Here is a 21,131-nt window from a genome sequence, read left to right on the forward strand (position 1 = left end):
GGTGAGGTATAATGAACACGTCTTGAGAGAGCCAGAGCAATAAACATATATAGGGCGCACGGCAGCACTTCAATAAGTCCGCCACAAAGGAAGCTCTATGCTAGTGTTAATAATCGCTGCGCTTCTTCTCTAAGTGACGTAGAATGAATAAGGTTCGCATATTAATATTTCGAAAATGAATTATGCATTTGTTATAGCAAAGACATTCAATGAGCTCGTTATTTCAAACCTGATGACATTCTGAAAACCACTTTTCTCGCGTTTCGGAGAAAAATATCTTCAGCGAACAAAATAATAATAATAATAAATAATAATAATGTGAAAATGGGCAAGAAACGTAGAAGCTCAGAGCACATTTTTGCACACAACACAGAACTAGCCAATACCATCACCCAACACAGAATTGCGTTGACCTTTTAAACAAAATTAGTCATTATTCTGGCGCTGCACCATCAATGCCGCAGTGAATAAAAAAACTACTCAAATAAGGTCTGGTAACAATGTCATAAATTTAATCTGATATCGGGGTGTTAATCAGATCTTTAAGCTATCAAATTTATTGCGGTTGCTTATTTAGCCTTTAATGCTTGGACAATACTATGATTTAACAAGTATAAACGTCAACTTTGAATCATTTCAGAGACAAAATTCAAACAATATTAATCGATTATAGCTAAATAATGAAACCTCATCGGTAGGTTTGGAGATAAAAATCGTATCCGTGACTATACCATCTGCGGACAATGCGAAATGGAAAAGCGTCCAGAATTGAAAAACGATATCAGCAACCGTGCGCAGTTCTCTGGAACGGTAAGAAGCTGCGAACTGATCCTTTGAAATCCTGCGCTAGCAATTCAAGCCAGCGTTTGCAATATATCTCTGAAAGACGATTCAATTTTCAACAACGACCATACTGCTGACAGATGAAATAAAATGAAGAACGGCCATGACAGCATACATAAAACCAAGTATTTTCATAATGTGAGCGAGTAAAACTGGTATGATATCAATTCTGGAAACTATAGGTACTCAAATAATAATAAATTATAATTTATTTCAAGTACAACTTAGAGACGATTATTGAATTTTTCAACACGACATGGATTCGCTCTCAAACACCCTTGGAACTACAAACGTTCAAACATTAATTCCAAAATAAATAAAATTAGCTTCGAGGATTCAACTGCCAGGAAACAAATGGGATATTTTTAATTCACGCTACCAGAAAGTTTAAATTGAGACACTTTGAAATGCAGGTTATACTGAATTACCAAGCATCAGTACAAGGAAAGCTCCATGAAAGTCATCAATGAAATATTAAGAGCGTCGTTATCTTGAAATTTTTTAGGAAAGGTGAAATGGAAGCAACAGCGATGAGGAACGTCAGGTCAGCTAAAGATAGCAAGCAGGCAGTCCCGCTGAGATGAAAGAGCATCCATCAATGGCAATCGAAGACGTCGACTTTACAGATGGGTGACCTTACTACTTTTATAATTCTTATTGGTGACGCGCACGAAAAAAACTACGGCTGAGATACACAAAGATTAGAGGTAAATAATCCGATACACGAGGTCTGAAATAAAAGAATGTTCTACAAAAGCAAATAACTTAGTGTCGATGCACAGGTTACATTAGGCGACTCCAAACCAAACGAACTTTGGACAAATCCAAGCACATGCATCCAACTACAGTGTCAGACGAGCACACGAGTGAGGCACGGAAATTGTAATTTATCAGGATGAACTTTCCAGGCAGGCTCCTAACTTTCATGAAGTCAACAAAGTTGCAGAACTCAGAAGTGCTCTCGGCCAAAGCTTTGAGCATGAACGGTGCGAAGTAGGCAAGGTAGGCTCGAGATGCTCGTTTCCTCATCATGTAAGCCTAACAAGAGATTCCCAGAGTTATCTTTGATGATGAATAACATGAAAATGATAGGTCACTCATGGCTCTCAATACCAAGTAACATAGCTTTCAGTGGAAGAAACAGCACATTCTGGAAAATTTAATGAACAATCTTTGAATCATTTAGCAATTATTCACACCGACATACCATGGGATTAGTTCTCATATATTATCACATAGCCTATCGAGGGAATATAAGTTAAAATACATAAAATGGAAAAATCAGATTCCCAAATACCGAAATAAAGAGTGTTTTAACGGGGATTCATTAAGATAACTCAACCTTACAGGTTAGACGAATTATCTGCACGAGCAACGGCTCATAAAACATTTTATTAACGCCTAGTTGAATTTTGGTGCTTCGTAAGCAAAAATTCAAAGATCAACCTAAAATGGACTTCTAAGCCGCTCTTGAATAACAAGAACACCGAGAGCTGATTACGAGAAATGGATTAGATGAACCGAAGCAGTGTGACCAAGGAGAATACGTGTTCTCGTGTAGGTAATGTTGATATAGATCGCTCACCGGAGGTACACGATGCGCTGGTGAAACTTTCTTTTAAGAGTTAATAAATACGGAACTATTGCACACGTCAGTATAATTAAATTTTTTCTTACAAATCGCCTCATCAATTTCCTCCGCACAAGTTTAGAATAACCTCATGGGAAGGAATTCGCAATTAAGGAGCTGAATTCGGGAAGTGTGCTTTACGAAAGAATTAGCCATATTTTTTAATTATACCAAGATGTACCACTAAGGCGAACGCGCGACGCACTCTCATAGAACTGCAGTGCCCTGCTTTAAAAAACGGAAGAATTAGATTAGAAGTGAGAACGGCTTGAGTTTTCCAATGATTGGCCAATTCTTTCCCATGAGCAATTATTGTCGGGGTGGCCCAGTAGCTACAGTTCAGGGGCCATACTTTCAAAACTCGCTAAGTGAACGTAAGTCAATGATTGGCTGGTGAACTTACGATCTCTAACTTTTTTTGAAAGTATAGGCCCAGAGTAGCAAGATTAGAGCAGCGAGTTGCGGGTTAAATCCTTGCCTACGTACCAGCGAGAGTTGGTGTCAAATCGTGGTTGACCGGGTGGTTTAGCAAAATTGGCACAGCAAAATTTGAGCAGTGTATTGAATGTTCGAGAACCGCAACAAGCTGTCGAAATTCTGCAAGTTCAGAATCAGGAACAAGTCCAATGGCCTATTCAACGCTGCCACCGCTTTAACTAACTAACTTGTACATGTACAAAAAGTATCTAGTACAATAATATTGCAGAGCTGCAGTCAAAAAGCAGTCTGAACCCCGATTTTATAAGTCTCAGCATGCTGCGCAATCACATTCTTTTCGAGAAGGTTTAATAGTGAATCAGCTTCATCAACGGCTGCACACGAAATTCTCGCACAACCTGGCACAGCATCCGAGTATTCACTTCCGGGATGGAGCTCAGCAGCTTTTTTATGATTTCCAACACTTTCTTCAAGGTCAGCTGTTTTTATGCCATTTATAGAGTATGTTTGATGTGATATAGTAGCAAAATAACGATTTAGTTTCGAGTAGTGAAAATCCTAGTCGCTTTTGCAGTGGAAACAATTGCACGGAGAAAAGACAGCCCGAAGAGTTACGAGTTAATAACCAGAACAATTAAATCCCGAGCCCACTGCTAAAATTTCATATAAGTAACTTCGTCGACTGAACATAAATAATCCAATTAATCGTTGCGTGACGACATTGTTCATCATCTCGGCAACTGTGACTGATAAACTGAATAGAACTCGTATAATAATTGAATGTTACAAGGCATAAAATTAGAGAGGCACTTTACCCTTGCTAAAGTGGTCAAAGCAATAACGTAATTTATACGGATATCGTTCTATGAAAAAAAAACAATTCTACAATATTAGCAATTACAGTCGATAATAACAAAAGGCACATCAGTGGTTGACGTGTAAGCAAACAGTAGAATTGATTGCCGCGTTCAACAAACATTGCTTATATTAAAATATTTTTAACCCTAGACATGAATCTTGCTATAGGAACTTAAAACTCGTACAAACTAGAGTACTAGAGACTACCCTCATAGTAAACGTGTTAATTCGTGTGACTGGCTAAGCAACGGATTTGAAAAACTCCTTGAAACTATGAGGATGCTGCAAAACATGGTACAAATAATGGTTTTAACTCGCGAGTATTTATCGCGCTATTGCATATTATAAAATAAATAGGGCAACGGCTGAATACAGCTATGAATGCTGAGTGAATTCTCAAGCACCACGAATGCGTTTCTTTTGAAATTTTCTTCACGTTGACAACCTGTTACTATAAACTATTAAATAGACGATGACCTCAAACGGACTAACCAAATGGGCACTGTAATCCGACAAAACTGCACAAAGACATTGAAGCCATCACGAATGCTACCACACGTACCAACAATATTATTGACGAGCTTGCGATTGCAGTTCCTCGAACAAGACCAAGCATTCAGTGCGTCATGCCGGATAATAGCGGATTAATATAGAGGGAGAATTCGAGAGCCAGAAGCTGGCTGAGACATGAAGGAACAAGATACGGCAGTTCGAAGGTCCAGAGTTTATTAATGAGGAAATAATAATCAAACCTTCGTCGACGCCCGTTTGGTTAAGTCAGTTTCTTATAAATGCTATGATTTCGATTTTCAACTTTTTTTCTAAACTTTCGCTTACATTTTTCGAAGACCGTAAGCTACACAAAAGTAATTTTCAATAGGCAATGCAGCGTGTCACGGCAGGCAGTGCAGTGTCACGGCAGGCAGTGCAGTGTCACGGCAGGCAGTGCAGTGTCACGGCAGGCAGTGCAGTGTCACGGCAGGCAATGCAGCGTGTCATGCAGCGTGTCACGGCAGGCAATGCAGCGTGTCACGGCAGGCAGTGCAGTGTCACGGCAGGCAGTGCATTGTCACGGCAGGCAATGAAGTTTCATGTGCCTTGAGTGACCAAAATGTCCGAGTTTCCCCGAGACCCGCATGATGGCGAGCGGTGTACATAAATGCGCAGGAGGTTAATTTCCTTCAATTTTTCATTAGCATCAGTGTATATAACTTGCATGGCTAGCATATGATTGGCCTAAACTTGGCAGCGACTCAAGCTTCCCAACCAATGGGAGGCGAGCTAGGCTCTGACGTCATAGCGTTGCAGTAATCAGGGGTGTAAATAGACAAACTATAATATGTTAAGGGAACGAGCTGAGCAATTTTGGGGGGAAAAAAGCGGGAAGAAAGTACAAGTAAAGTTTAAGGGGAGTGTTAACAAATTTATTGTGGTTTAATTGAACGAGCAAAGTGATTTATACATCAAACAATGGAAAAATAATAATGATCAAAGTAAGATCAGGAAAAATGTCGAAAAGTTATGATGGTTAGACGTGTGATGAAACTAAGTAACAGGAACGTGTAATGAAAATGAAGCTAAGGTGGAACTGCGAGATGGCCTTAATTAAATAAAATATTGATTTGTAGGACGTAAAGCGAAATGTTGTTTCAACAATGTGCAAGCATAACAAATATTGAAATGACAAGGTATAAATATTAATATTTTGATAATGTATAAATAGAAGTGCTATTGCAAATATTCTCCTGATACTTCAGGTGAGCTTACCAGGCAATCAGAAAAGTCATTAGCTTGATATATTATAATAGCTTCCTGACCAGGCTTAGTCGATCTGGTCACGTGAATGTCTTAAATGTTAGGCTCTAATAATGAAGTAGCTAACACGGACTGAATAATGCATTTCGATTTTTTCCGCCTGCAAGATAGCGTGCAAGATCTCTTCTGTAGAATCTTGCGGCGAATAACAAATTTCTCCTTACACGGAAATTTCTTCCTACAGAAGTAGTATAGTGGCACGAAACAGAAAAACTAAGAAATCGTGTTAGAGTTGATTATTATTATGTAATATTAATTCGAGTGTTTGAGCACAGGTCGCCCAGGTCAGCTGCATACAGATATAGCAGCATCAGAATTTATAAGAAATCATTATCAAGTTGATGCTTCGTAATTAAGTAATTTGAAGTCGAGTTTGAGTAGTAAGTACAGATCGTCCATTTCAGTCTTGCGTCATGCAAGGCAGTAGTATAAAGCGCGCGTCATAGCGAGAGCTGAAATAACGATCATGTAACATACAACAATTGTTCAAGTTTCTTAACAAAAATTGGCGTCAGTGACTCGTAAAATGCGAGTTCTCAGTAGAATGCTCTTTGAAAGTTCTAAGAGATGAGATTTTGGTTAAATAAAATGCTCGAACTCGAAGTTCAAATTTGAAACCACTTTAGTCTGTACTTCGTATTCGACTAAAGCTTCTATCCAACGCAAGGAAAGCAAATGTAAAACCGATGAAATGATAGTAACTAACTAATAATAATAACTAATGACTACGAATATCGGAATTTGGATCTGTAGTAACGTCGAATTAATAAATCTGAAGAACCTGAAACATGGTATCAGCCATGCTGGGGAATGAACTAATTCTATCAAAACCGTGGTACATACATATATTATAAAGAACACTCTAAACATGCATTAAAAAACGAACATCTAGCTACGTTATTGATGTAACGTGGTAAAAACAAACCTGAAATATATCCTTATGTAAATGTACGGAATTATAAATTTCAATTAATGTATAATTCGAATTATAAATCTACTGAATTTATCATTCTAAAAAAGTCTTGAGTAATAAAAAAGAATTGTAATTATTTCAACTAATTATATTCCGTGCGACCGTTGCTTCGACTGCTCAGCATTCAGAATCGTCGCTGTATTCCGGTAATTCTTAATTAGGCTAATGCCGATTATTAAAGTTAACGCTCATCATTTGGATGCTACCATACAAATTAGTTCCCAGTCTCGGCCAAATCGCAGCGCTGCTACAGTGCACAATTGATAACCGAGCTAAAACATGGGATGGGAGAGCACCATTACAACTGAAAAGGCACCGAGAGTTAAACAATTCTTACTCACATTGTTGGATGTACATCTTAATATTAATTGAGCGTGTGCAGTAGTACTTACTACAAACGCTCATTACCGCTCACTGTTTTTGTGTAAAACTTACACATGTTACTTGACTAGTACATTTAACGACAAGGAAAAAAAACCCTGGTATCTACACACTAATTCACGTATAGACTGTATAGGCACACACTTTCACCAAACATATTCTGATAACAATTTTCGCGGTAAACTGACAAACACAAACACAATACATACAAATCACACACAGTATATTTAGTACAAACAAATCTAAATTAAATCTTTACGAAATTAGTACAAACTCTGAGCCTTTGAAAATAAACTTTGAACCCGTTTAAATGAACTCTATTTTTTATCTTGACAAATATTGATCTGTTAGACGAGAAATCCCACAATATATTTTTGTAGAGAAAAAAGCCAGCAAATCGACGGACAGCATATGAGCAGGCATGAACGCTACAGCTGTCGCTCACGATCACAACAGATGTTCCCAGCACTTGTTCTACGTCAAGCAGCTGCAGCACACCAAAATAGTATACAATGCGAAAATGTAATGGGTCAAATTGTCGAATAAGTGACACCCCTTATACAAGTGGCACTGATAACCCCTTTTCCTGGAAGAAACTGGGTCAGGATTAGCCACACAAAAACAAAAATTGCATCGCAATTGACGTGGAACGACACAATTAAAGGGATTTTTGCACATTTTTGCACAGCAACGCATTAATCTCATTCAGAAGATAACATCACAATCCGATAATGAACGAACCTCACCAAACGCCCTTAATTGATCATCGAGGATCTCAATTTGATTTGGTTAGTAAAAATGATGGTACATTACATGTAATTAAAGACGGTAAAAGCGACACAAAGGAATGAATAGAAACATATTGAATTATTTTCATGGTGGAAAGGCAATCCATATGCGCCGCGGATTGTAGAGGAAACATCTCGGTTTTTCGTTCATTGGAAAACTATTACTAATATACTTGTAATCAATCACGTAACGAAAACCTTGGAAGCTCAAGTAAAAATAGACACACTACCCAAACGATCACGCAAGTTCACGCTCAAATTTATGCGTCGTTAAGAATGAATTATTTTTAATTACCAGTGATTGAAGTCAAATATTTTCATGTCAAAGTAGTAAGTTAAAAAATAATATAAAAACCATAACCCTTTACGTGAAAGTTAACCATAAACTTACCTATGAACGATCAAGTTCAGATATCAAGATAACTTACCTATGAAATATCAAATTCAGATATTAAGATAACTTACCTATGAACGATCAAGTTCATATATTAAGATAACGTACTTATGAAATATCAAATTCAGATATTAAGATAACTTACCTATGAACGATCAAGTTCATATATTAAGATAACGTACTTATGAAATATCAAATTCAGATATTAAGATAACTTACCTATAAACGATCAAGTTCAGATATTAGATAACGTACTTATGAAATATCAAGTTCAGATATTAAGATAACTTACCTATGAACAATCAAGTTCAGATATTAAGATAACTTACCTATGAACAATCAAGTTCAGATGCTGCAAATGAGTAGACCGTCGCAGGAATTTTATTTCAGAGTTGACCGAAAAGGACGCGAGTTTAATTCACTAACTATAAAAAGTGCACGCAATGTAAGTGCAAGGACAGGTGAAACTCTCAACAACTTAAGGAAAATGAAACTTTTTGCTAACTTCACTTCAGAGACAATGCCTTTGAACAAATAACGTGTGATCAATTTGAGGGTGCGAAAAATATAATTGAGCAGTGATCGAATTCCATCCGCATAAAGTTACGCACTGAAATTCTATGATTTCCTGACGATGAGCATCAAAAAGATTGTAATTGCGCTGCAGGAACAGCGGAGATTTTTATGAATGATTAATTTAGCAGGAGAATAAGCAAGACCTTGGAGAATGTAAGCATTAATATGACGACGGAATCTAGTCTAGACCGTCTCCTTGAAGCAAATATAGCAGAGACAGTGGAGGTGAAAACAGTCGGACCAAATATAAGGACAGGACTTAGCAGTACCTACACGAATTCAATTCAAAATTATAGGTAATTAATTTCATGCCAAGTTAATCTCACATTTCGTATATGACAGTCACAAATGCATCTAAAGGATCATTACGATGATTATTGTAACGGCTAAAACCACACCTTCATATTCAAACGCGTATATACTTTGTATGAAGAGAGGAACTCGAGAATTTATTCTTCACTCCATCCTTCTGCAAAAGTGAAGATTCATTAATTTGTCGTGACTCGAGGGGCACAGCCAAGTGTAAAAAAACATTACGTTATCACGATACTCAGATCAAAGTCTTAATGTGACGACTTGAGCTCGCAATTTAAGCACCGTAAAATGTTCATAAAGCAGGAGTGACTATAAACACGCATGGCTCAGCACGATATGAAATTTTCACGTAATTGGACAATTGAAGAGTGCACAGTACAGCCGTTATTTAAAAATGTAATCGCGTATCACGATGCCCTACATAGATAACGCAGCTGTCAATTAATAAAGGAATGACTTGTTTTCCAGCTGAATCCTGACGCAAGTTGGCAGCAATGGAATGCTAGCCGAATCAAACGAACTAAATGCCACATGACATTGATCAAACACTCTAGGGTTATTTCAGGCGATATGACGTCACCACCCTAAAATATACTCAAACGAGTTGCACACACTCCACTATTGAGCAAAAAGAAAACGAATTGCACTCATCTTCTAAACATCAATCTCAACTTCAACTACACATAGCCTACGATCCGTAAGGTATAAGAAGTTTGCAAAATTTAAAAACTTGTAACACGCATTTAGCAAAATTTGCAACATACAAGAGTAGCCCGCGACTGCAACGCAGCAGAATCCACAGCTTATTATATATTCACGATGTGCAGATTGACAAAACAGGCGCATGCAGCAGCTGCTTGTGCAGTAATTATGACTGGACCGGTCTAGCTAGTAATGAGGGCACTGCTCATCTAACCTTTTATGAACACGCGAGGCATAATTACTCTCAAGTAAAAACACACTTACGTGAGGCAGCATAATTTACGTGCTTGGAATGAAGGCAGCCAAAGGAAATTCTAGACACGGCGGGTTGTGTGCTGGGCAGTGCGTGAAATAAGTGTGTGAGAAGAAACATGGTAAAATGCCTGGCAAATTACGGACCAGGCAATAAGTCCAGCAGCTATCTCAATCAATCGTCAGTTATGGAAAGATCGGGTTCCAAAGGCCGGATCCCTTGTGAATCAAGTCACGAAAAATTCAAGAATCGGCAACATGTGCCATGGGCCTATTTCTTCAACGCCGACACTTCTATTCTATGATGTGCTAGCGGTACAGCCACCGATGCACGCATAACAAACATTCAAATAGTATTCGATTGCCGTTCCTTATCATGTATTCAAGGGCTGCATAATCATTACACTTACTAGAGTCAGTTAATGATCCGATACATTATTTATAAATGACAGTTTCGATTATTATAGTGATAGTTTAATTATGGCTCACATCATAAAATTGACAAATTGATTAACTTTGAATTGGGTACAGAAATTGTAATTGAAGGCAACGCCACACCGAGTTACTGTAACCTTTTTTCGGTGAATTAAAAGTCCGTCGAAAGATGGCATTTATCTGCATAGCAGCCGAACTACACATATAGCGATAGCTTGAAAGATGGATTGAGAGCATAAAGAGCACCATAAAAATGTTTACTCCAGCATCATATATCACTAAACCCATATAATGCATTCACATCTAAATTCTGCAGTGATGCAATGAATGCTATCGATATTTGTACAACAGTTTTGTCGTTTTATTTTCCAGGAATATTTTCCATGATTCACTTCTCAACTGTGCACTCCTTCAGTTATTTTCAACTGAATAGTCGGTAATCAATTCACCATAATTAAGACGATACGAACTCAATATCAAGATCTGCTCACGATTTACTACAACAGAACATTGAGGCGGTGGAAAGCATAGTTAATTTAGGTGCCGAATAAATAAATTGCTTGTGCGTTACAGCCGTACGAAAGAAACAACTCAGTATCTTTGAATGACCAAGAACGACGATGAAATGATAGGTCACCAGCGAAAGAAAGGAACATTCGTACAAAAAGACGTTATCATAAAACCTCAGTAACACGCACGAGTGAGAGAAAAAGGAAGTAAAAAGAATCCTTTGAACATAACAAAATGGGACAGAACAACCCACAAGTAGGATCGGCATTATTCCAATAGCTAACTCTAATGCAGAGGTCGTGGAATAAAATTGCTAAAAGGGAATGCGAAAACCCCGGGGTGAAACACGCCTCTGAAAACACCCCCAAGAAGGGAAATATTGCCGTGAAAAGAAATCGAGACCAAAAACTTATTTAGAGTACTCAAACTTCGGTTTGTCACTTTCAAGCTAAGAAATATATAACTCAGCCATTGCCTATTTTTTAGCAGTGAATAGTGGATACCAACCAAAGCATTCAATTTCATAATTTGATCCATTGCCAAAACGTATAAATACCTCGCACCGGGCGAAGTATTTCTCTGATTAAAAAAAAAATAATGTTGCCAACTGATGGAGAAACTACACAACTACACTTTTGCCAAACTGACAAAAAATCCATCTTTAGCAGAATTATATCATGCTCAAGCACGTTAAACACGCAATTATAAGCAACAGTTTTTTACATTTATACTTGACTTGCGTGCCGCAACGCGCTAATAAGATGTCAGACGGGTGGCCAATTTACAAAACCACAGCACGCGCATCGATTGTGACGTCAAGGAAAACCTTTCTTCGTTCACACGAACACTGCCTCATTAAAATAATGTTTGTTGAATTACGCACTGAATGCAGGAGCATAGCATGGAGGATAGTTTGGCGGAACGAACGAATTTACTAACCCACGTAAACAGGACGAACTTTAATCCATGAAATTTAACAAGCTCGTAGTTATGTCAGACAAAATCATTTTTACTCGGCCATCTAAGACATCAGAGAGGAGCGATGCAGATTTAATTACACGTGTGGCGATTGTTCCACTGATCACCGTCAAAGCCGCAGTAATAATGGTAAAGATAAAGCATATTTCAATACCATAAAAGCACATTATTTTCTATATGTCTTTCACCCACAAAAATCTGCGTCTAATTCTCGGTTGCAAGTGGGAAGGCTCAGCGGTAAAGAATAGAACTCGTTAATTCAACACGACAATAATACTCAAGGACGCAATCGATCAGTGGTCCAATGCTTTTAAATGTAATAAGCAATAAGACATGCGTACTACACTAAGCTGAATGGGGCCAAAAAATAGATCTAGATAACAGAACCCCAAGAGGTTGCTCATGAATATTCTTCTACCTTGTTGTTGCTTTCAAGTAGCATACATAGAGTTGCAATTGACGTAATCTACATGGCGGTGGTCATGAGATTCATCAACAAATTAGAAAACTCAATAAATTGCAGTGGAGGCGGTTAAGGCATTATAGAAATGAAGTGTGAGTAGGTAGTTTGTTTGTTCAACTTGATTTATTAAGCGGTCGATCAATGCACTGAAAATAACTGCCTACCTCACAAACAAACTGCGCAACAAGTACGGACCGATCGAAATACAGCTGGCTCATTCAAGGACTGAACGTCCCAAAATCTCATGGAGAATTGCACAAACCTTGCACAAATTACTAAATATTCCACTAAAAATGAAACTGATTCAAAAATAGTTTAAATCTGTAGTTGAATCCAGCACAAAGAAGTAAGTGAGTGTGACGATTTAGAGACTATGGAGTAAGGTATCGAGAGTATATATATGTCAAGGAATCACATAACTGGAGTATTCAGCTTTAGAAACTATGGAGTAAAATATTGAATGCACGTTAAGAAATCAAACTAAAGTGTGCAGATTTAAGGTCTACGATGCAAGGTTTCGAGAGCACGTCAAAACCAAGACTGAAGTGCGGGCCAGGCGTTGGCAGGTACCTACAAGGATGGTAGCTATATACGACCGCCCATGCAGAGAAGCCACCTGCGCTCATACATACGTAAGCAAGTCTGATGTTTCTACCCGCCTCATGATATAAATACTGCCAGCCTTACGCTCTGTGATGTTACTTCTGGTGATGTTCTGCCACGATGATGTTAATGATGTCGGTGCTCTGTGAGAGGATGTTACTTCTGGTGATGTTCTGCCACGATGATGTTAATGATATCGGTGCTCTGGAGAAAATATTACTTCTGGTGATGTTCGTCGACGATGCTAACGATATCGATGTAGTTCGAGCCTTACGCTAAGCAAGAATGTCTTACTTAAATAATTTTATTCAGCAATGATGTTAAAGATATCGGTGCAACTAATGCGTCAAGTTATGATACAACTGCACATGTTATGCTCCAGATACAGTACTCACGCATCTACAGCTGTAACAGTCACACGAATATGCAGAAATTCGCAGTAACTAGTGTAACAGCATGGGACGAAGGAGCTTAAGAAATACTAATTTTCTAATTAAAATTCGCGTGTTGCACTCATTCCGTCAACTGCAACCGCTTCAGGCTATTGATTATCTGCAAAACCATTACCACTGACGGTAAAAAATAGAAGAGAATTCCTTGTCTATGAATAGGATGCCAGCCAAACTAGAATTTAATAATGGCAGAGAATGCTGGCCACGCCTATACACATGTATAGACATCAACAGGTGCGCACTGGCAGTAGGGCATCATTGAGAAACTCGACAGGCTAACTGACAGCATTGGTGGCGAGACTGCAAACGCAGGGTACACTCAGAAAAATAAGCGAGATTTTGTCGAAATAGTGATGTACTTTTTTTGTCCTTAAGTCGTCATTGCCCAGTTTGACTCGGCTAAAGCTAATGCCTAAGCTAAAGAACTTGTCAGTGCTACATCAGTTCCAGCTCATTCTGTGGGTAAGAAAGTATGCCACTATTTGGACAATATGAGACGCTCATTTTTCTGAGTGTAGGGCAAGGGTATAGTGGTGGAATTCAACGGGCGAGAATATGGGACGTATATAAAGTATCACTGCAACCTTAGCTCAAATCAATTGAGAAACTCAACGGTATTTTAGTGACATCATTGCATCATCAGGGTGACTGAGGAAGGGTATATGTGCCAGCCTGGTAACTCAAATACATTAAAATACATTGAAATATCTAAGAACATCGATTGCAACCATCAGCTAAACTGCATCACATTCGTAAAGCATCTCTATAAAAGTCGATAGGGGACAGAAAAATTAGTTAACGAATTAAAGATTTTCATATGGTATATAAGACGATGTAGCTTTCTCTTTCCATACATGCTATAAGTATTAAACTTGACCGCATTCATTACGAGGAAATACATCATTAATTTATTGTTCGCTAATAAAATAATTCATCGAAAGAACATGGCGACCACCGCATTAAATTAAGCAAATAAATCTCCGCGTTAGTGCAGCAATACTTATGTATATATGAGTAGCAATCAAACCATCAATTAAGAGAAAGTTGACAAAACTCTTCATGTTATACAAGATCAATAACATAAGTGGATCGAATTTCATTTGTTCAAATGTTCTATGGTAGAGCAACATTATTAATCAAAATGGCGTAAGTTCACTTATTCAGGATAACATCAATAATCAAAATGAAGCTAATTTCACTTGTTCTGATGTTCGATGGTAGGCAGTCAAGTTTAAGCCGACCGAAGACATTAATCCTTCAATCTCATTAGAATGGCAGGGATTACGGCAATCGTTCTCCCACAAGAAAACCCCGCAGTAATTACCGGACTAAACCAGGAGCCGGCGTGGGCCTCAAAGATAACTATTCGGGCATGGAGATACGGTAAAATACGTGGCCATAAAAATGAAAATTCTGGCATGGAGAAAATGGCAGTTCGGTAAAATACGTGGCCACAAAAATGAAAATTCTGGCATGGAGAAAATGGCAGTTCGGTAAAATACGTGGCTACAAAGAGAACAATAATTATTCTGGCATGGAGAAATTTGCTGTTTGGTAAAATACTGTGCCTCGAAGTAGCAATCCAGTCATGGAGAAATTTGCAGTTCGGTGAAATGCTTGACTGCGTATTACTTAGCGCGGCATGTTGTAGCACGCGGAAAGGAACAATTATAAACGTGCTTATATGAGTTGACCAAAGTCCACAGTTTTGCACACCAACTGAATGAATTGTATAACATATTCAACTTCCAAAAATACCTGCATTATACATTACATTATAACACGCTTTCCAACATATAACTTTATGTTGTGCATATATGATCAACCATCATCATTACGCTCATAGTCATCACCAATATAAGACAAAAGTTGAAAAAATGCAGTATTATTCACAAAAAAAAACCCTAACAAATGGTGATTTGGTCTCTGGTATGATTTATTTATAGTTATTCAAAGTGAACAGTCTGAGTCCACCGGAGTTTCATTACAAGGATTCGTACTACATAGTAATTTTAAGCCGAGCGCGAAACCAATTAAAATGAACAATGGATGTCACAGTAATTTCTCAAAAGAGCACAAAAATCCGAAAATATCGCCTAATTTCCACAATTAGAAGACGGAAAAACACTTTTATTAAAGCCCTTCAAAGGATTCAAGTGACAATGAAAATGAAAGTAGAAAAAAGTGCCGGTATTATGATTTTGCTTTCAACGCATTCGATACGAATAACACTCGATTTGTTAGGAAAACCTTATAAAATTATATTTTCGCTAACAAGTTCGCTTCAAACTAATAGATTTGAAACAGTTGGGCCATTACCCCAATAACCGAGCTTGTACAAGACAGACAATTAATTTAGTGCCATTTTCACGAGAATTTGTCGAAAACGCGATGACTCAATGAAAAAACTCTCAAAATTAAAGGGGAAAACAGAATAAAAAATAATGGACGAAAATTTGCGTAAAGAGTTTCACTCTGAAACATGCAAATGAGGGAATAGAATCCTATTCTATTACAAGTTAACCTGATATAACAATGCAAATAATTTAGCCCCATCGTAAATGCCAAAATGTTTTTTTTTTCTTTCTTAATATAACACGTACGTCCTTTCGTTTCTATGAAATGCCTGTGGTTTAATCTTAATTGCATGGCACATACAATATTTCAAATAAGTTAACGCAATGTAATGTAAGGCTTTTAAGGGCGGAAAACGTAGACTTTTAGCATTCCTGTTCTGAATTGAGCTACGAAGCTCGACGCAGCCAAATTATCCTGCAGATCTAGTGCAGCAGATGACCCACAAATGAAATTGAGATGCTTCAGTAATTGAGCTCGTTCATGTATGAGATGAAGTCCTGGTAATCGAACTTCGTAACGTCAAACAACAGCAAGAATACGGGATGGTTTTCTGCAGTGAGATCATCCAACAATTCAACGGAAATGAAAGCCAGTCAGGATGTGTGTCAGAACGGAATGAATACAAAAAGGATACGGAATGAATAAAAATATAAAAAGACGCGCTCGCAGCAAGGTCGAAGCATCATTTAACGTACAGATCATCGTTATGTAGGAAGCATTCCAGAATTTCCAGCGAAGAATACTTTGAATTTGTAGACTCGACAGTGGTTGCTTTCACACAAGTTGACTGGACTAATGCCAACCTCACAGAGAAAATTTATGCCTTTTTCAACGGAAGAACTGAAACGTCAAACAGAATAACTCACAGCAGCTGTGATTAAATTAAGATCTCGCGTAACTATATGCCACAGAAAGGGAAAAGTACGAGGATGATCAGAACAACAATTCTAAAATGTATCTATTATAATATAATAGTACTCACCCGCCGTTCGTTTTCTTTCATTGCCGGTGGAATCCGAAGAAAACGCAGAGAAGCACCAAATTGATTGTAATCGAAGGGTAAACAATTTATGGAGAAACCGGTCGCAGAAAAACAGTCTCGAAGCTTAGGGACGAATTTACGCTCAAATACTAAAAATTTGAAATCACAAATCCGTGGAAAAACACACGAGTTCACAAATGTTCCGAAGACATTAAATTACGACGAATAATAAGAGTTTTTTGCAACTTGATCACAGACACGGCTCCGAGAATCAATATTTATTATTCAATAAATGTTTATTATTAAAGTATTTCTTACTTAGAGCCAATAATCTTAGTTGATTCAGTGGAGTCGTTCGGGACACAACACTAGGGTCAGTAAGGGTTCGAGGAAACACTTTTAAAATCAATAACACGAGACGTGGTCAAATGAAAAGGTTTGGGGGTACCTGGGCTGGAATAGAAAAAGAACAAGTCAAATCAAGCTGCACAGTAATAGAAGCTATATATTTTGAACTCAATTATTCTTTTTTTGGGAGAAACTAAACCAATAAACTCTTTCGTGCAAGTTATGTATTTGGACTTTCATCTCCCCATACAACCTCTTGCAGTCATGTCTTCCCCGATTTGTTAATCGTCATACTTCAGCCAATCACAATCATATGGTAATCTTACTTAACAGTAGTAAGTACTTTCATGAAGTAGTTATTAAATAACTATAAATCTACAACGAAGGTTAAATGGTAATTCTTTGGTAAAATGGGTACGAATGGGTGTTTTTCTTATTAAAGTTGCTTTATATACGAAATTATCTGCAGGATTTTCTTATCTATGCGAATAGCTATCCTGGACAGTGACAGTCAATTAATGCTGCTAGTTTTCCAACAACTTTCATACAACGAACAATGAATTCATCTCCTACAATTTGGAACCAATTACTATCAAGAGGTAATAGTCAATTGTTACAAGCATACTCGCAATAAATATCTCTGCAATAGGTAACGCATTCAACAAGTTAGACACGAGTAATTTTATGAAATCCTTGGTTAGAAAAAAAATCATTTCCGCTACTCAGCATCTGTTTCGCTGACTCAGTGACACAATGTGACTTCCTCGAGAACGAGAAGAATAATAATATGAAAATAATAATAATCACAGCATCCGGAGCGAGACTCAAGGTCTTCCATACATGGTACTACGCATTCAAGATGTGCTTCAAGATGGCGCTCATAAACCTTATTAATTATTAAAAATAATTAAAAGTTTTCAAGCAGCAGCACTAGCACTACAATGTTTTCTTGAGAACAAAAAGATTTCCATGTGAAAACGGCCAGGTTACTTTGCCACTAGTGTGTGTCGCGAAATATTATTTCCAAAAAGTTTGGGAAATATCAATCAGTTCTTAGATATCCACCCGTTTATTTAAGTTTTGTAAAAAATAACAAAAAGTGGAAGATACATCGTTCTTACCATTATGAGCACGCAACAGCAGCTAAAACCTATGTTTTTCATTAGTTATTCGAGGTAACGACATCGGTAAATAACTAAGCGCACTTGTTCATGCGTCATATTGTCCAAATAACTTAACTTTTTAATCTATAGCACGAAAAGAATCGGACGTAGCGAGAATAGAAACACTGAAAGCACTTGCCAACATAGTTCACTGCCACATTCAGTATAGAGCCAAGCGAGCACGTGTATCAATTCACAAATGAAACGAAATAAAACAAAGTGATAACGCTATCTCTAGAACAAGTGGTTTTACTCCCACCGACCGGACAAGGTGATAACGAGTTGACCACAACTAGGGCATAAGTAAGCAACAAGATAACACTGTATAGTAAACTAAACAAAAATCAGTAAAACTTATAGTATGGATATAAAATATTTAAAAATATAGCAAGAAACAAAATGAATCGCAAATGGAATAGAGTGAAACTCGTCCGTTTAACGGCCACCCAGTGAAAATTTACAGACGCGTCAGCTTCTGATTTGGATTACCAGAAGCTGGGGCGACTCAAAATTTTGTTTAGGGTAATAAAGATGCACCAAGATGGACTCTGACGATCAAGGGGATAGCTGAATAGTAAAGAATTAAATCAAGATCGTCTTTTTGATCCTTAATGTCTTTTCGCCGCGATTAGGCAGCTAAGGTACGCCACGCGCCACAAAACTGGTAAATCTACCGGAGCCGCGACAATGACCTTACCTAACTGAGGCGCAATACGAAACAAGCGTCCGAGGATCCGGTAGAGGAACCGTCTGCGTCTGGGTATCCTTCCACGTTCATTTTAACAAGTTATTCTAATGAAAAATGTGGGGATCCATTTGAATCCCGCGAGACTTGAAGACTCAGAAATTTGTTTCCATCGCGGAAAAAAATGATGTTTGCATGTAATAGTGGCTTATAAAGGTGCAAGTTCTATTCATACATTTGTATTATTCTAAATACATATCCAACAAGGACATAACTAGTACCGTAGATCAAATAAATTCGATGAATTAAAATAGACGAATAGCAAGAATGAATGACACTACAGTGGATAAAATGGATGGAGAAATGTGGAGTGTGAGATAAAAAAATGGAGTGGATAAAAAAAATGGGACAAGATAAAATGGAGTGTGAGTGAGAAAGGGGCAAGTGTCATGGTCTATACGCCAGATTTAATGAGCTGGCAAGCTTGCTAAAACTTCTCAAGAGTTCGAGAAATATGGCCATTAGAGAGCGCCGTAGGCCAGAAGCCCGTTATTTGACCAAATCTTATGCAGCTATGTACTTCATAACATTATTTGTGAAACTCATCCGAATAAACCAAATTGAAATGCCTCGAAGTTTTCTCAATATCTGAAGTAATATAGTTAGTAAAATTTATTCAAGTAACAATAAATGACACGAGAAATAAAATTTTGATTCCAGCCAACTAATCAAGATTCAACAAAATTACCGAATAATCTTGTGTATTTCCCCACACTAACGTATATATATAACTGTTATATAGAAGCAACCATAGCCAAACAAAAGAAAAGAGCACGGATTTCGAAAGTCAGACATGAGGATATTTTACAACGAGAAAAAGAATATTGTCAGTAAGATGTCACCTTGTTAAAAGAGTGCTAATCCAGAGCACTCGGAAGTTCGACCGTATAAAATATCGCTGGAAGGTCGACCGTATAAAACATCCATGGAAGGTCGACCGTATAAAACATCCCTGGAAGGTCGACCGTATAAAACATCCCTGGAAGGTCGACCGTATAAAACATCCCTGGAAGGTCGACCGTATAAAACAACCCTGGAAGGTCGACCGTATAAAACATCCCTGGAAGGTCGACCGTATAAAACATCCTTGGAGGATCTACCGTATAAAATATGTCAAGACTCTTCCGGAACAGACGCCCGGCAAAACACGGGCTCAAGGTAATGTGCATAAATAATACGAGAACGCCGTTCTGGAATCCTGGAATTGTTCTGGCAATATTCCAAGGTTCCAAGGCCAGTTGAGGCCCAACAGTGAATTTTATGGGCAGTAAATTGCTTGCCACATTAAAGACACAAATCTTACATGTTTAAGGACACAAGTTCAGGAAATTTTGGAACGAAAAAGTGAGTGATTGCGAAGATTCTTCTATTTAAATTGAAAGGAAGAAAAGTATGAATGGTTGTATGCGCTACAAATGAATGCTTGATAATTCAAGTAAGCGGTTGAAATAATGATATTATGATCCAAATATTATTTTATAAGGAGTTATAAGATTGTTCGTGTATGGACTGATTTTAGGAGCGACCTAGCCTTCATTTTGTCTTCTTTAGGCCTGACTTCAAAACCGCTGGCGGAGTAAGAATTTAAAAATGAATTTTTCTTGCCAAGTTTCCGTCACTTTTCTGCAGGCCATAAGATGTCATTCATTTTGAGGCGAAAATTCATCACCTTTTAGGTAATGATGAAAGAGCAGGCTTGAAAATTCAAAGACAGAAGTAATTTGTAAAAAAACGTAAAACCAGATGACATTTTCAAATAGTTTGTTCATCTATTTGTTCGTAATCACTCTTGAAAACTTCTTCTATTCGCTCGAACTTTATGACTGATTTGAACGTTCCAAGCTATAAATAGGAAGTGGATGATTTCTTTGAAGGGCGGCTGAGTTAGAAATGTAATTCACAGGAGAGAGAAGAGGTTCGGCAACATGAGAGTCGCTTCAGCTAATAAGAAGTCAGCTCAGGTAACTCGGCTCCTGCAACCTCTTCAACTTGCACCGTCTTATTGCAACATACTCTACCATTTCATTTGGACTCAATTACACGAAACCTTTAGAAACTTCATTCGGAAAAAAATTTCACAGGATGGACAAGAAGGATTCCATTATTTTTTTCTAACTAATTAATTAGCA

General features: G+C 37.7%; 1 protein-coding gene across 3 annotated transcripts in view; it reads right to left on the bottom strand.

Moving 5' to 3' along the window:
• The window catches only part of LOC108677943 (cAMP-dependent protein kinase regulatory subunit), a 48,903-nt gene that overhangs the window by 13,058 nt on the left and 14,714 nt on the right, over positions 1 to 21,131 (bottom strand). Inside the window, exon 1 of one of the 3 annotated variants that reach the window (XM_018166258.1) lies at positions 16,747 to 17,199. The exons of 1 other annotated variant lie outside the window; for it this stretch is intronic. In XM_018166258.1, coding sequence (XP_018021747.1) covers positions 16,747 to 16,767 — 21 coding nt within the window. In that variant the 5' untranslated portion in view covers positions 16,768 to 17,199. Of the gene's footprint in view, positions 1 to 8,449; positions 8,766 to 16,746; positions 17,200 to 21,131 lie in introns of those variants that run through there. One more of the 3 variants, XM_018166259.2, reaches the window with a different exon arrangement.

Source organism: Hyalella azteca, unplaced genomic scaffold (assembly GCF_000764305.2).
Source record: "Hyalella azteca isolate HAZT.00-mixed unplaced genomic scaffold, Hazt_2.0.2 contig11177, whole genome shotgun sequence".
Classification (NCBI taxonomy): Eukaryota; Metazoa; Arthropoda; class Malacostraca; order Amphipoda; family Hyalellidae; genus Hyalella; species Hyalella azteca.